Here is an 18,712-nt window from a genome sequence, read left to right on the forward strand (position 1 = left end):
TGTAAGATTCTAATATTTTTATATGTAAGATTCTAATATTTTTATATGTAAGATTCTAATATTTTTATATGTAAGATTCTAATATTTTTATATGTAAGATTCTAATATTTTTATATGTAAGATTCTAATATTTTTATATGTAAGATTCTAATATTTTTATATGTAAGATTCTAATATTTTTATATGTAAGATTCTAATATTTTTATATGTAAGATTCTAATATTTTTATATGTAAGATTCTAATATTTTTATATGTAAGATTCTAATATTTTTATATGTAAGATTCTAATATTTTTATATGTAAGATTCTAATATTTTTATATGTAAGATTCTAATATTTTTATATGTAAGATTCTAATATTTTTATATGTAAGATTCTAATATTTTTATATGTAAGATTCTAATATTTTTATATGTAAGATTCTAATATTTTTATATGTAAGATTCTAATATTTTTATATGTAAGATTCTAATATTTTTATATGTAAGATTCTAATATTTTTATATGTAAGATTCTAATATTTTTATATGTAAGATTCTAATATTTTTATATGTAAGATTCTAATATTTTTATATGTAAGATTCTAATATTTTTATATGTAAGATTCTAATATTTTTATATGTAAGATTCTAATATTTTTATATGTAAGATTCTAATATTTTTATATGTAAGATTCTAATATTTTTATATGTAAGATTCTAATATTTTTATATGTAAGATTCTAATATTTTTATATGTAAGATTCTAATATTTTTGTATGTAAGATTCTAATATTTTTATATGTAAGATTCTAATATTTTTATATGTAAGATTCTAATATTTTTATATGTAAGATTCTAATATTTTTATATGTAAGATTCTAATATTTTTATATGTAAGATTCTAATATTTTTATATGTAAGATTCTAATATTTTTATATGTAAGATTCTAATATTTTTATATGTAAGATTCTAATATTTTTATATGTAAGATTCTAATATTTTTATATGTAAGATTCTAATATTTTTATATGTAAGATTCTAATATTTTTATATGTAAGATTCTAATATTTTTATATGTAAGATTCTAATATTTTTATATGTAAGATTCTAATATTTTTATATGTAAGATTCTAATATTTTTATATGTAAGATTCTAATATTTTTATATGTAAGATTCTAATATTTTTATATGTAAGATTCTAATATTTTTATATGTAAGATTCTAATATTTTTATATGTAAGATTCTAATATTTTTATATGTAAGATTCTAATATTTTTATATGTAAGATTCTAATATTTTTATATGTAAGATTCTAATATTTTTATATGTAAGATTCTAATATTTTTATATGTAAGATTCTAATATTTTTATATGTAAGATTCTAATATTTTTATATGTAAGATTCTAATATTTTTATATGTAAGATTCTAATATTTTTATATGTAAGATTCTAATATTTTTATATGTAAGATTCTAATATTTTTATATGTAAGATTCTAATATTTTTATATGTAAGATTCTAATATTTTTTATATGTAAGATTCTAATATTTTTATATGTAAGATTCTAATTTTTTTATATGTAAGATTCTAATTTTTTTATATGTAAGATTCTAATATTTTTATATGTAAGATTCTAATATTTTTATATGTAAGATTCTAATATTTTTATATGTAAGATTCTAATATTTTTTATATGTAAGATTCTAATATTTTTTATATGTAAGATTCTAATATTTTTATATGTAAGATTCTAATTTTTTATATGTAAGATTCTAATATTTTTATATGTAAGATTCTAATATTTTTATATGTAAGATTCTAATATTTTTATATGTAAGATTCTAATATTTTTATATGTAAGATTCTAATTTTTTTATATGTAAGATTCTAATATTTTTATATGTAAGATTCTAATATTTTTATATGTAAGATTCTAATATTTTTATATGTAAGATTCTAATATTTTTATATGTAAGATTCTAATATTTTTATATGTAACATTTCATATTTTTATATGTAAGATTCTAATATTTTTTATATGTAAGATTCTAATATTTTTATATGTAAGATTCTAATATTTTTATATGTAAGATTCTAATATTTTTTATATGTAAGATTCTAATATTGTTATATGTAAGATTCTATATTTTTATATGTAAGATTCTAATATTTTTATATGTAAGATTCTAATATTTTTATATGTAAGATTCTAATATTTTTATATGTAAGATTCTAATATTTTTTATATGTAAGATTCTAATATTTTTTATATGTAAGATTCTAATATTTTTATATGTAAGATTCTAATATTTTTATATGTAAGATTCTAATATTTTTATATGTAAGATTCTAATATTTTTATATGTAAGATTCTAATTTTTTTATATGTAAGATTCTAATATTTTTTATATGTAAGATTCTAATATTTTTATATGTAAGATTCTAATATTTTTATATGTAAGATTCTAATATTTTTATATGTAAGATTCTAATATTTTTATATGTAAGATTCTAATATTTTTATATGTAAGATTCTAATATTTTTTATATGTAAGATTCTAATATTTTTATATGTAAGATTCTAATATTTTTATATGTAAGATTCTAATATTTTCCTTGCCTGAATGAATGTGTAATCTTCAGCGTAACATAATTTTAATATATCTTGAAAAATAAAAAAAATTATTTAAAAGCAGAAACACAGAAAAATAATTAAATTAAAAACTGGTAAAAATTATGCAAACGTTCACGATAGGAATGTACGGATGCACAGCTAGGGAAAAAAAAAAGAAAACCAGTCGGTCTTGCACCTCCTCGCGCTCTTCAACCACCCGATGTAATTTTCAGATGGCCATTTAGCTTTCTGAAATTTTGGGCTTTCGTAGAACTCATGCTAGACGAATTTTCATTCGTTTTGATTGTGCGAAGCCAGAGTTTCTCACTTTTGGGAGCTAATTAAGCTATTTTTTTTTTGTAAAAAGAAGGCGTGTTTTTTTTGTTTTTTTTTAATTTAATTCAATATCTTAGGCCTCTACTAATTATCTTTGAAATAGATCCAGAAAACTAATATTTATCTTTCAAAGGATTTTTTAAATGAATTTATTTAACTCCAAATCTAGCTGAACTTGTCAGTCTCCAAATGTTGCCATGAAAACATGTTTCATTAACTTTTTTTTGTGTGTAAAAACATTTTTTTTTCTTTTTGGAAATTAATTTTAGGCTTTAATCTTTCAAATACAATCAAAAAATAATCGGAAACTTACAAAAAAATTATGATAAACCGGCTTTCAAAACTATGTCCCCCTATAAGTTTTCTGCCATTAATGTACGTACCTAGTAAAAGCACTATTGGCTTATTAATATTAGACAAATAACTGCAGATGGCCGAAACAGTGTCAAAATAAGAAATTAATTGAACCCTCAAAAGAATTGCATTACATGTGACGTTAAATGCATCATTGCAAAGAGAGGCTCCGTGAGCGACGGATGTGGTTGGAGGTACACAAACCTTTTCTTAAAAATTTCTTTGACAAATAAATAAATATAAATAAATAAATACGATTATTATTGTACTATTATCGTATTTATCAAATCAAAATTTCTAGAAATAGAGTATGCTCTGTTGAACTCATAGTACTTGTTCCCCTCTCGACATACATACTCCTGACTAACCCACAAAGCAATCAAACTCTACACCTTCAATCTTGAGATCCCTAAATACCGAAGCCTTCTACTGTAATGGTTTCTCCCCTTAAATTGCTAGACTTTGGAATTCCCTTCCTGTTTCCTGCTTCTCTGACTCTACTAACTTGCTGAAGTTTAAATGTAATGTGAACAGACATCCTGCTGCTCAACTCCCACAGTCCCTTTTTAGATTAGATCTCAAATAGTAACCCTTACATTCCAAGTGGCAATATTGAAAATTTTTGTTTCAAGTGAAAAATAATAAAGAAATTTCAAATGTCTTTACAAACCTATGCAATGGATTATTAAGTTCGCATTGGATGGTGTAAACCCGATCGTGTTCCAAAAAGAAATACTCATGACTTTTAATGGCAAATTGCACTTCGAATGATCCATTGAAAATCTGTGAAAGAAAAAAAATATGCATAAAAAGGGTCAAAATATTGTGGCATAGTCCCTGGCTTTAGTAAAGGCCATTTTTAATGACAATAGTGACTCGCGTGTAGCTAAGGACCACAGCAAAATCATTCAAACACGGTAGCGCTTGAATGATTTTGTTAAGTGGCAGTTTTAGTCATTTAGAACTGCTTTAAAGCTTCACCGCTCACTCATTTTTCAACCAATATAATCTCCAAATAATCCTAAAAACACTGTGGATATTGTTTACTTTCACAGATCTTGTTTTTGACGATCAGGTGATTCCATCTTTTAACAAAGAGATGGCAGGTGTGTGTGTGTGTGTGTGTGTGTGTGTGTGTGTGTGTGTGTGTGTGTGTGTGTGTGTGTGTGTGTGTGTGTGTGTGTGTGTGTAAGTTGTTGGAATCTGTGTTAAATACAGAAGGAATCAACCATCTCAGCAAAAATAACCTTCTTAGTGACACACAATATGGTTTCCGTTCTGCTAGATCTACAGCAGATGTGCTTACAGTTATATCTCATAGGATTAGCGAATCTCTCGACAGAGGCAACCTTTCTAGGGCAATTGCTCTTGACATATCAAAGGCCTTTGATAGGGTATGGCATAAAGGTTTACTTCACAAGATATCCAGCTATGGTAGAACTGGAAATGTTTTCTCAATTATTAAATCATTTCTCTCTTATAGGTTCATAAGAGTAGTAGTTGATGGGCAAAAATCAGAAGCTCACAGTATTAATGCTGGAGTCCCTCAGGGGCCCATCCTGGGCCCAACTCTTTTCCTGATCTACATTAATGATCTTCCAAATCACATCCTTACATCATTTGTAGACATTTTTGCTGATGACACTACCATCTATGGTAGCACATCTAAGACAGTAAACGACCAAGTTCTGTCATATTATCTCTCCTCTGATCTTGATCACGTTGTACAATGGGGAAAGGAGTGTCTGGTTACTTTTAATGCATCTAAAACCAAGCTTTTATCTTTAGATCATCAACGTTCTGATACCCATCTGGCATCAATTAAAATGAATGGCTCTCGTCTTGGGGAGGCCTCGTGTTTTGACAAGCTTCTGGGCTTGACCTTTACTCCTGATCTTAAATGGAATACGTACATCAAATCTGTTGCCAAGGCTGCTGGAAAAATGGTCGGATCCTTCTATCGATCCAGTAGATATCTCACTGCTGATGCAATTCTCTATCTATATAAGAGCCAGGTACGTCCAAGGATGGAATACTGTTGCCACATCTAGGCAGGAGCTGCTAGAAAGGACTTGTCCTGCCTTGATAGGGTTCAGAATAGCCTCGTAGGAGATGTCCTTTTCTCTTCCCTGCAACCTCTTTCACACAAAGAGATGTTGCGAGTTTGTCTCTACTTTATCGTTATTTTCATGGAAAGTGTTCGACTGAGCTTCAATCTATGGTCCCCCCTCGCCAAACTTTCACAAGAAACACTCGACTAGCTGAAAACACTATCAATAATTCCCCCCACTCTTTATCTGTGCCTAAACCTAAAACATAGATTCCATGATCAAAGCTTCTTTCTTAGAACTGCACGCCTGTGGAATTGTCTTCCGTTTTCCTGCTTTCCAGCTGTCTATAATATGGTTGTCTTCAAGTCCAACGTGAACAAGTTTCTGATGAGCCGTTCCACTTAAGTTAACAAATTTACCGAACTTCCATTACTATCGATTACTATATTGTCCTTTTGACTACTGTACACTCTTTAACCCTTATCCTTGAGTGGCCTCTCGGCCTTGATAAGTGGTGACGTCTATGTAAATATATATAAGCGAGATAAGACACTGATAGAATTTAGATGAAAAATCCTGATAGATATTACTTGAAGGAGATCCTAGCCAAAAAGGAAAACCTCAATATTTAAGAATAGAGCAATATATAAGTTTTGTGGTTAAATTTTAAATTCTGAAAAAACAACATATAGAGACATATATTCGATTTAAGAATTTATTGCTTGACAAAAGGAATATATGGAAGGGGTTATTTTAATTTTCTTAATCCATGGATTTTCAACAATGGCACATATCATCAGAGGAAATGAAATGCAGTTAGTAAAATGTTCAGCTGCTAATGGACGCTATTTTGCTTTTCAGTACAATTGTTGAAATTAGTTTTTTGAGTGGTTGTGGATAAGTATATATGGAGAAAATTATACGAAAAGAGAAGTTGATGCAACCTGGGTATGTGTGTGTGTGTGTGTGTGTGTGTGTGTGTGTGTGTGTGTGTGTGTGTGTGTGTGTGCACGCATGTGTGTGTGTGTAACTATATATATATATATACATATTTATATATATATATTTAAAATAAAATTTCAGTTGATCTCTTTTTTTGCCCTATATTTTTCGCGCCTTTTAACGTCATTTTGTCTTGGTCATTTTGACATATGCTTTTCTATTTTATATTTAATTCTATCACCATTTAATCTTTTTTTTTTCTTCACGGATTTTTATTAATTACACTTTGTCTCGGCAACTGTGTCAAATGCATATCTTATTTTTATTTTATTAATATTATTGGAATGTTTTCCCCTTTTCCTTGTACATATTTGTGAATTATTCCACGGATTTCAGCCTTTTGGATTATTTTGGACCATCTTCCAATTACATGATTTCCTTGGATTTTACTTGTGTGAATGGAAATTTAATTAACTTTCTTGGATTTACATTTTTGGATTTTACTGTCATTGGGTACTTTACCTTTCACCTGACTATCCATTCACGTGAAATCACTTTTTTCTTCACCCCATTCCCTCTGCTTCACTTTTTGTTATCAAGTAAGATCTTTGACTTACTTGCAGTTTCATCAAATACTTTTGTATGCAAAATCCGATCCCGCATTTTGCTAATTCCTACCCTCTGATGAGAAGGAAAGTATTTCTTTGAAACTCCGCGGATTAAGGACTATCCACTTATTAAGTGTTTCCTTTTAAGATTAAATATGTTTTTAACTCTTTTTCAAAATGTTTTTTAACATGTTTTATTAACTATTTGCTCTTATATATATATATATATATATATATATATATATATATATATATATATATTAAATTGTAATTCAATTCAAAAAACTCTCATTGAAATGAAATGAAGTGGTTGAGTTTCATATCAAAGAATTTTTATTATTCTAAGCAAGACAAAGAATGTTTTAGAAAATTAATCTCCTTAACCTATAGGGTTTCGATGTCTACCATCTCATCAGAGGAGCACAGACAATAATTTCAACAAATAACAGGAAAATTAAAAAAGCGCTGGATATACCAATTGACCTAATACCTAGTAACAAATGCAATTGCATAAATAAAAATGAATGCCCCCTTAATAACGATTGCATACACAAAGACATGGTATACGCCTGCACAGTCACGCAATTACCAAAACATAAAAACAACCAATCAAACGAGGAAAACAATGAATATAGTCGAAGTGTTCAGAACGCAAACATATATAGGGAAACATATGGTGAGGGCTCGAATAATAATAACAACAGAAACAACAACAGCCAGGCTAACGTATCCAATAATATAATTCCCAGTGAAGACCAGTTTAGGACTAACCAGAGCCAAGGCTATGAATCCCCATGCCTCTTCTTTGCCCAACCCCCCAATATAGGACTCAATAGAAATGGGACCGATGAACAAATAAACAGTAATAAAACAAGGAAAACATTCACATATATAGGTGCATCATCAAGCTTAATAAAAATAAGAATCTCAAACCACCTACATTCCTTCAGAAATGAAAGATCTCAAAACAATGATAATAATAGTACATCTTTAACCAAATTAATCAACAGCCTAGAGGACAAGAAAATTCCATATTCAATAAAATGGAGAATACTGAATAAATCTAGATCATATGCCCCAGGGGATAAGTTTTGCAATCTTTGTATATCCGAGGCAGTTAACATCATAACCTTCAATAAACCCATAATAAATACCAAGAACGAGCTAGTGTCCAGATGTAAACACAAGAAAAAATTTAAATACAGCCATCTTAAAATAAAATAGCATACACTCTCGGTATAAATGAGAAATAGGTAAAAACAAAGTACTAAATACATATCAGTCTTGACTAAAATCTAAACAATTACTTTGCTAATATAATAATGTTCATTTTCTAAAGAAAGGTTCTTAATCACCTCTTTTAACACATAAAATAACTTTCTCTTTTTGTATATATGCACATGTTAAGTAGAGCCTTACTATAAGCATATTAACATACTACACTTTAAATCTCCTACACGTAATTTGCCCTCTAAGATCTAATTATAGTAGTATTTCCAAAAACATGTAGCTTCCCAATTAAAGAATTTAAAATTCCGCCCCCATCTACTAACCAGAAAAGGAGTAAAAATTCCCCATTGCAAGTTAATATCCAGATCCGTACGTATAAACAAGAAAGAACTATACTCATTGATGTGTCATCCCTGTTGATACTAGGTTAATTAAATTCTATAACCATAGTTACACAATCCCACTTTTTTCATCTTATTAATGTTAAATTAGCAGAGTAGGGGTTAAAAAAAATAAATAAATAAATAAATAAAAAATATCTATGATAAACTTAGGTAAGTTACATACACTAATTATTGCTATAATTAATGATGTTAAGTAATGGTATACATTTTTTATGTCTAAATATATGTTTTTGTATATATGAGGGTATATCTGGGTATATATGGAACACGTGCTATATGTGGGTATATATGGGCTTAGATGTAAGTATATATAGAATAAGTGAGCGTATGTGTGTATTAACTGTATGGTTGCGAGTATGTAAAAATATATATTGTACGCGTTCATGCATGTGTACGTGTATGTGTATGTATAAATTATGTGTAGGTATATATATATATATATATATATATATATATATATGTGTGTGTGTGTGTGTGTGTGTGTGTGTTTGTGTGTGTGTATATGTATTTATAGGTAACCTTGTGTATATTGGAATGCAGTTGTAGAAAATTTTCCCCAGTTAAATATTATTAAATAGCATAAGGTTATGGATATTACTGATTTTAAACGTTTTTTCAGTAAGGTATTATCATTACTTTATTACTTTTGTTTTAACTTATTTAGCATTGAACTATTACCGTAAGGACCATAAAATAAAGATAAAACGTTCCATCAATAATATTAGAATTAATTTCACAATTAGCTCATAAACATTAGTATATTCTAAACTTTATGTCAATCCTCTTTCTAAGGGAAATATAGATACGTATAAAATTAATAATAATTAGCACCTCATGGGCAGTACATATAACTTGAGTTGACAGAACAAATACGATTTAAATTGACAATGAGGTTTGAGATGAAAATAGGAAAAATCCGGAAAAAAAGAATTATTCCATTTACTATTTGGCTCATCTTTTTATTTTTAGTTTATTTTGGTTTTTGTTCTTATCTCTATATTATTCTTGTTCCTCCTCCTCTCTTCCCCCCCCCCCCCGAACCAAGTCCCTATATCTTGTACACGACCTGACCTCAATTAAGCGACCGGTCAAACTTTATGATTCTTAGATTCTACTTGAAGAGATATCTATTTATATAGATGTATGTATGCTTGTGTGTGTATATGTATGTATATGTATATATATGTTTATATATATGTGTGTATATGTATATATATATATGTGTGTGTGTGTGTATGTGTATTTGTATGTATATGTATATATGTATATTGTGTGTATGTGTGTGTTTGTATATGTGTGTTCATGTGTATATTAGGATAATTATGCACATATGTCTCACCCCACCTCCTACCACTTACCACTACCTACTCTCCCTAACACTTCGCCCCACTAAAAATAATATAAACTTCTAATGAAAAGGCTTCCACCAGACTTTGAATTATTATCGCTGGACCCAAAACAAATTTAAACAAGTACTTGCCTGATTCGGATATATACACAGCTATGGGGATTACCCAGTATATAGCTTGGAAATTATTACCAAACGGATGTAAAGAACGTATAATATGGATTTTACCAAGCGAGTTGGATCAACAAAAACATTCATATCCTTTTTATACAAATCCTCCTGCTATTTTGACTTTGACTTTCCATGTCTCACTGACTTTAGCAAATAGGGTGCATACCTTTATAACTATTTGCTAATATTTTCTCTCCTCTGATGAGATGGTAGACATCGAAAGCCTATAGGTTAAGGAGATTAATTTTCTAAAACATTCTTTGTCTTGCTTAGAATAATAAAAATTCTTTGATATGAAACTCAACCACTTCATTTCATTTCAATGAGAGTTTTTTTAAATTCATTGAATTACAATTTAATTTATTTGCTCTATCTTGCATATCGAGCAATTCTTGTTTAGATGGGATAACTTATAGAATATTACTGCCAGTAATATTTTGTAAACCTACAATCTCACGTTTACATAACCACTGATTATTAAATAAAAACTATTCCGAAGTATATATATATATATATATATATATATATATATATATATATATATATATATATATATATATATATATACTAGCAAAAGTACTTGTCATTGACTGGGTTCAAAAACAGCCTACAGAAAATGGACTCTGATTTATGAAAGTATGATAGGTTATGAAAAGGAAGGGTTGTAAAGAGATAGCTTCGAATTTGGGTGTATCAAAACCAAAGCAAAATATGATGAAAGTAAAAATAAAATAGATAAACCCCATAATTTATTATACCATACCTGTTCACACTAAAACACTTATCACAATATTCTGTGGATCTATATTAAAAAACCTTGTTAAACTTTGTGACATATTTCCATTCTATGGAGGTCAGGCGCAAACGAACATCCCATAATTTTATTATACCATATTTCTTCAAACTGAAACATAATTATCAAAGTATACTTACGCAGATAGATATGAAAAGTTTTACTAAAGTTTGTGCCTATTTCCATTCTATGGAGGCCAGGCACGAATGCAGACGCCACAATTTTATTATACCATCCCTATTTAAGTTAAAACATACTTATTAAAGTATTATTATGTACATTTATATCAAAAACACTTGTAACTTTTAAAAAAAATTTTTTAATTTTTTATTTCCATACTTTGTGGACCAGGCGCGTACGCAGACCCCACAATTTTAATGAATCCTCATTATGCCAGATCAAACATACACATTCCTATGTCTCGATGCATCTTCTATCATTATATGTAATCAGTTTTTTAAAATAGTCAACCATATATGAGCCTATTCGTGACCAGACACACACACAGACTTCAGTTTTATATTATATACTAGCAGGACTGGATTCAAAACAGCCTACAGAAAATGGACTGTGATTGATGAAAGTATCATAGGTTATGAAAAGGAGGGGGTTGTAAAGAGATAGGTTTTGATACTCAAAACTTTTACCCTAAGCAAAATATGATGAAAGTAAAGATAATTTTCGCGAAAATATATTTTTTTATATCAACTTTGTTTCCATTCGTAGCCAAAAGTGACCAACAAAATGATGTTTCCTTACAAAGAGAAAATATTATATATAAAATAATATAAATATACAAGAAATAAATGTTACCATAGTCAATAAAAGTTACTTTTATAGTAGAAAAGTTCATTGTTTTGTATTTTTAAGTAGTTTGTAAAAAAAAATTCTTTTTTTAATTCATATATATATATGATGGGGTATAAGTCCTGTTACAAAATTTCGGAACTGTCTTTTTACTATTTTATTGTCAGTATATCATAATGTTGTATATGATTTCTTGTTTTTCAAAGAAACAAAAGAAACTAATTTTTAACAATGTCTGTTTAATTGAAAAGAAGATTTATCATAGATCAGCATGAGAAGAACCTGCGTTAACCAAAAATATTAAATAATAAAAAAAGAAAAACCATCAAAATCCAAAGAATGTTCATAAAAAGGATGATAGATCGTTAACTGGAAACTTAACCAATCAAGGATCGACAATGATCAGGCCGTCTCCGCATTTCCAGATCCATGAGACAAATGACAAAGGAAGCACAAACATCGCCAAGGACAACACGAAGAATATGTTAAAGTGACCTACAGATGTCACACTATAAGCTCCAAAAGTGACAGCTTCTCTCTGCACTAATAATTGCAAAGAGACTCATCAGAAGTCGACTCTCGTTAAACCGAATCAGGGAGGGCAAGCCCAGTAAGATCATCTTCATTGATGTAAAGTTATTCTCACTTCCACAGTTCCACAATCATCAAAATGGTAAAGCCCTTGCAAGAAATCGTGAGGCAATACCCGATAATACAGAAAAGATGCTGAGAATGCAAAAACCAGCATCAATGATGACCTGGACGGTCATTTCTGAGATACGGAAATCCCCATTTGTTTTTCCCCTTTAAGTGATCAAAATTAACAAAGAACGTTACACTGAGAACATTGTTGAAGGTGCACTGATACGGTGATGAAGTTTGGACTCTCCAACAAAATGGTGCGACTTGTCACGCTACTCATGTAACACAATAGTGGTGTACAGACACCTGTTAATCCTGGATCAACAAAAAAGAATGCCCCCCCCCGTCATCACCTCATCTTAACGCTCTTGATTATTCTTTGTAGTCAATCCTGGAAAGTGCGGCCTACTCTACTCTATATTAAAATAGTGAAGCTTTAAAAACAAAATTGAACAAATGCTGGGAGAGAATAACCTTAGATACTGTGCATGTTGCTATAGACGATTTCCCCATAAGACTTCGATTTTCATTGGTCTGTCATTCTTGAATTTGAAATCTCATTTTCATTGGTCTGTCATTTTTGAATTTGAAATATCATTTTCATTCATCTGTCATTCTTGAATTTGAAATATCATTTTCATTGGTCTGTCATTTTTGAATTTGAAATATCATTTCATTGGTCTGTCATTCGTGAATGAATATGAAATATAATTTTCTTTGGTCTGTCACACTCTCAAACATTATAATGGCGCATGTATAAAGACAGACAAATGATTTGCCCATAAGACTTTGTAGTGTAGTTAAGGCTTAAGAAAAGCATTTTGAAGAATACTTATGCCACATTGTTTCTTCAGTAGTTGCTAATCATTTTCTGTGACTGAGTTTTGTTTTGTAACAGTATTTATGCTCCACCCTGCATATATATATATATATATATATATATATATATATATATATATATATATATATATATATATATATATATATATATGAGCAAACAGTTAATAAAACATGTTAAAAAACACTTTGAAATGAGTTAAAAACATATTTAATCTGAAAAGGAAACACTAGATAAATGGATAGTCCTTAATCCGCGGAGTTTCGAAGAAATACTCTCCTTCTCATCAGAGGGTAGGAATTAGCAAAATGCGGGATCGGATTTTGCATGCAGAAGTATTTGATGAAACAACAAGTAAGTCAAAGATCTTACTTGAAAACAAAATAAGTTAAGCAGAGGGAATATGGTAAAGAAAAAGGTGATTACACATGAATGGATAGTCTGGTGGAAGATAAAAAATCCAGTGACGGTAAAATCCAAATGTAAAACTTCAAGAAAGTTAAAAGAATTTCCATTTGTACAAGTAAAATCACAGGAAATCCCGTAATTGGAAGAAGATGGTCCATAATAATCCAAAGGCAGAAATCCATGGAATAATTCACAAAAATGTGTACAAGGAAAAAAATAATATTAATAAAAGAAAAATAAGATGTGCTTTTCACTCTACTTCCGAGACATAACTATAAATAAAAAAGATCTGGGAAGAGAAAGGAGAGAGATTAAGGACTATCCATTTATCTAGTGTTTCCTTTTCAGATAAAATATGTTTTTAACTCATTTCAAAGTGTTTTTTAACATATTTTATTAACTGTTTGCTCATATTATAAGCTCTATTTCCTATTTGGTATTATCGAGCTTTTATATCTGGCTGAGCTAATTTTATAAATATTAATTCTTTAATATTTATAATTTACTTTAATTTTACCATCTTGGATCATTTTGGTAAATTCAATTGTAATTTTCATTTTATATATATATATATATATGTATAAATACTGTTACAAACATGTTCAAACGTTTTTATATATATATATATATATATATATATATATATATATATATATATATATATATATATATGTTCAAAATGTGAGAGATTATTTACTTTCACAGCCAGACGTCACAGCTCACAAAAGTCATGACAGTCAACAAACTGGAAGTCCAAGAAGTCCCACAAATCGCTGAACGAGGGCGAAACTCAAGTTTAAGATTTCCGGTGTGTCGGCTGTCATGGCTCTTGTGAGCTGAGCTGCGACGTTGTTTGGCTGTGGAAATAATTATATATATATATATATATATATATATATATATATATATATATATATATATATATATATATATATATATAAGAACAAGTAGTTAATAAAACATGTTAAAAAACACCTTGGAAAAGAGTTAAAAACATATTTAATTTTAAAAAGGAAAAACTAGATAAATGGATAATCCTTAATCCGCGGAGTTTCAAAGAAATACTTTCCTTCTCATCAGAGAGTAGGATTTAGCAAAATGCGGGATCGGATTTTGCTTGCAAAAGTATTAAATGAAACTACAAGTAAGTCATAGATCTTACTTGATAACAAAAAGTGAAGCAGAGGGAATAGGGTGAATAAAAAAGTGATTTCACGTGAATTGATAGTCTGGTGAAGGGTAAAATTTCCAATGATGGTAAAATCCAAAGATGCAGAATCTAAGTTAGTTAAAATCCATTTGCACAAGTAAAATCCAAGCGAACTGCATAATTGGAAGATGATCCAAAGTAATCCAAAAGGCAGAAATCCGTGGAATAATTCACAAATAGGTACAAGAAAATGGGAAAGAATTCCAATAATAAGAAAAATAAAATGTGTGTAAAAAAGAAATGGAACAAATATACAGCTCGGCTGTCGAGGCAAGATTGAATTAAGGAAAGATTTATATATATATATATATATATATATATATATATATATATATAGAGAGAGAGAGAGAGAGAGAGAGAGAGAGAGAGGGAGAGAGAGAGAGAGAGAAAATTGTAGAATCATTAGAAAATGACCTCCAGACTCTATATATATATATATATATATATATATATATATATGAGGCTGCAAATGGATGGTAATATTTAATGTTGCTCTCCTTTAACAATTACAAGACGCCTCTCCAATCGCCATGACAAATAGCACCCTACTTGAGAATTCTATCTTCAAACTCCTCGGCGTAACATTTGCGGGCAATATGAACTGGAACAAATACATAGAGGACATTGCAAAGGCTGCTGCAAAGAAGGCGGGTTCCCTCTATCGAGCTAGAAAACTACTCACGTCTGAGAGTATCCTGTTCCTCTACAAGGCCACCCTTCACTCATGCATAAAGTATTGTTGCCACATCTGGATTGGTGCATCTACCACTAGTTTCTCCCCCTTAAATAGGGTTCAAAAAAGAGTTGTCAATCTAATTGGTCCCACTTTATCAACTAAGCTCCAGCCCCTGTCTCATCGCCACAATGTTGCATCACTGTGCCTGTTTTACGAATATTTTAATGGAATGTGTTCTGATGAACTCGTTTCACGACGTACATATTCCCAACAAACCCGCTTAGCAATAAGATCTCACCCCTTCACTGTTGTTGTCCCTAAATGCCAGAAAGCTTTATAATCTAATAGTTTCTTCCCTCGAACAGCTAGACTTTTGAATTCCCTTCCTGCTGCCTACTTCCCTGGCTGTACTGATATGCAGAAGTTTAAATGTAATATAAACAAATATCTTGTTGATCTTTTTTAGATAGGGCCCCAAATAGTAGCCCCTTATGTCCGAGTGGCGATATGCTTTGTGAGGGGTGAACATGAGTAAAAAAAAAAAATTAATATATATATATATATATATATATATATATATATATATATATATATATATATATATATATATATATAATGTACCGTGTCAGGAGGCGATGAAAAAATTCAATAAAGTGCTCGATCGTGGATGTGAGAGCTGAAGATACAATATTTATTTCAACATTATATATACATATTTCAAAGGCATACCTGTGGTTTCACTGCGTTTAATTAACCATAAGAGGTTGGAAAGAGTCAGCGAAAATTCATCAGCAACTTTGAAAGACTGAAACAATACCTTAGACTCTGTCCGACCTTTTATGATTTATTCAACGCAGTGAAACCACTGGTACACCTTTGAAATATGTATATATAGTGTTGAAATAAATATTGTGCTATTTGTTTTGATGAGTCGTAGACGACGAAACATGTGTCAGTGGATAATTGTGTATATATATATATATATATATATATATATATATATATATATATGGGTGTAGCTCAGAGACTAAGGAATAAGAATGGAGAATTGTATATTTTGGTTTAGATTCTAGCTGATGGCATCCAAGTCATATATACTTTTTAGTTCTAATAATAATCGAAAGAGAATTGTCTCCATAATAATAAATACGTATCTGCACTAACATGTATTTAAGCGTATCTCATGACCGAGTATTGCCGGGCAGCCTATTCATTTGGATATAAAATTGGGAATTGGAAGAAGTGCCGTGGAATGAATAAGGTCTCTCTGATCTCTTGGCCAGAAGAGAGAGAGAGAGAGAGAGAGAGAGAGAGAGAGAGAGAGAGAGAGAGAGAGTATAGTATCAACAATTGGCTATTCCACTCTCCATTTGTGCCTAAATCTAAATGCAAATTCCATGAACAAAGCGTCTTTCTTAGAACTGTCCGCCTATTGAACTCTATTCTGCTGGCTTGCTTCCCAATTATTTACAATATGGCCGTCTTCAAATCCAATATAAACAAATTCTTGTTGAGCCGTTCCCTTAAATTCTACCCAATGTCTACCACTAATGATTACTATGCTGTAGTCCACCATACACTAATCAACCTTTATCCTCGAATGGTTTTCAGGCCTTGAAAAGTGGTGATATCCTTGTAATTACAATAAAAGTTGGCCTTGCCCTTTTATGAACTTCAATCACGTGCCCAGCTCGACAGAGAAATGACCTCTAATTGGGCAGGCCACAAAGGAAGTTGAATGCTTGTACTAATCAGCGCCGGGCTTAGAGAGTAAGCACAGATTACAAAATCATAAACCACGAGCAATTGCTACTGCTATTTGTAGCCAACTGCTACACATGCTCTGTTGTTTAATACTAAGATTCATCGAGCTTTTGCATTGGACATTTCAGGTGAATTTTCTTAAAACACACACACACACACACACACAGAAATCAATAAGGAAAGAAAATGATGATATAAAACTATATACTAATATATATAGATTGATTCATTTATTCAATAAGAATGATACATCAGTTGGGGATGTAGGGTAAGTGAGAACTCTTTATACCATGTTATTTCGAAGCCTAATGCTTCTCATCAGAAGAGGAGAGAAGATGCTAGGTAGCATAATAGGGTTGCAACGTCTAGCAGAAGTTACATTAAGAGAGAAATAAATATTGAGGCTGTTTGGGGGAACTATACTGATCTCTGTGATATAGAAGGAGTATAGTTTTTTTTTTTTAATTAAATAATGCATGTAGGTGTATAGCATATCTCTCATGATGGGTTTAATATATGCGGATAATATGTGTGATTAAGCTCTCGGGGAGAATATAGGGTAAGTTGATTGAAATACCAGTGCAATATTTGAAAATATATTTGGTGTTGACAACAAATATATTTTCAAATATTGGACTGGTATTTTATTTTCTCCTATTCATTCATCCAGAATAAGTCTTACAATAAAGATGAAACGTTGATGAACGTGTGACTTGGTTCCCCGCCCCCCTCTCTCTCTCTCTCTCTCTTTCTCTCTCTCTCTCTCTCTCTCTCTCTCTCTCTCTCTATATATATATATATATATATATATATATATATACTTTCACTACACCGATGAAGACTGAAGGATCGGTCGAAAATATGTACTTGTAAAAAAAGTGGTTTTAATTTTTTTTCATAATATTATTTTGTATTCCTGCACGTCACCAATTGAAAACGAATAAAGAAAAGTTATAAGCTTTTATACTTTTCGTATTCTTTTTTATACATTTCCATTTATATATATATATATATATATATATATATATATATATATATATATATATATATATATATATATATATATATATATATGCACGTATGTGTATGTGCGCGCGCGTGTTTTTTTTTGTTTTTTTTTTCTTTCTTAGAAGATTGTAATGCTGAGTATAGGGCAGCCAAACCAGCTGCCAACATTGCTCTGCTTTTTATTGAAACCAACCGAAAGCTCTTTTTAGTATCCTCGTTGTTCCCTTAAGTGCAATTGTCTGGATTTCTTTTGCACTTGGTTCACCAGGCATATTAGTTAGATAGGACTTTAGGTTCTTCTTCATAAGCCCTGGGGCACCTATAATAACTGGTATGATTGATATCTCCTTAAGATTCTAGTTTCTTTTCATATCATACATGATACTTTGATATTTGGTCTGTTTCTCCCTTTCAGCTCTGTTCACACCGCCATCATTAGGAACACTCACTTCAACCAAGGTTGCAACAGTGTGTGTGGGTGTGTGTGAGTGGGGGGCATCAACTCGTTTAATTGATTTGTT

General features: G+C 29.9%; 1 protein-coding gene across 3 annotated transcripts in view; it reads right to left on the minus strand.

Moving 5' to 3' along the window:
* LOC145261251 (uncharacterized) overlaps positions 1–18,712 on the minus strand; it is a 116,796-nt gene that overhangs the window by 40,171 nt on the left and 57,913 nt on the right. For all 3 annotated transcript variants that reach the window (XM_080119643.1, XM_080119642.1, XM_080119645.1), the window contains one exon: positions 3,962–4,074. In XM_080119643.1, coding sequence (XP_079975769.1) covers positions 3,962–4,074 — 113 coding nt within the window. The remainder of the gene's footprint in view (positions 1–3,961; positions 4,075–18,712) is intronic.

This window comes from Euprymna scolopes, chromosome 37, assembly GCF_053919585.1.
Source record: "Euprymna scolopes isolate OS-2025 chromosome 37, ASM5391958v1, whole genome shotgun sequence".
Lineage (NCBI taxonomy): Eukaryota > Metazoa > Mollusca > Cephalopoda > Sepiida > Sepiolidae > Euprymna > Euprymna scolopes.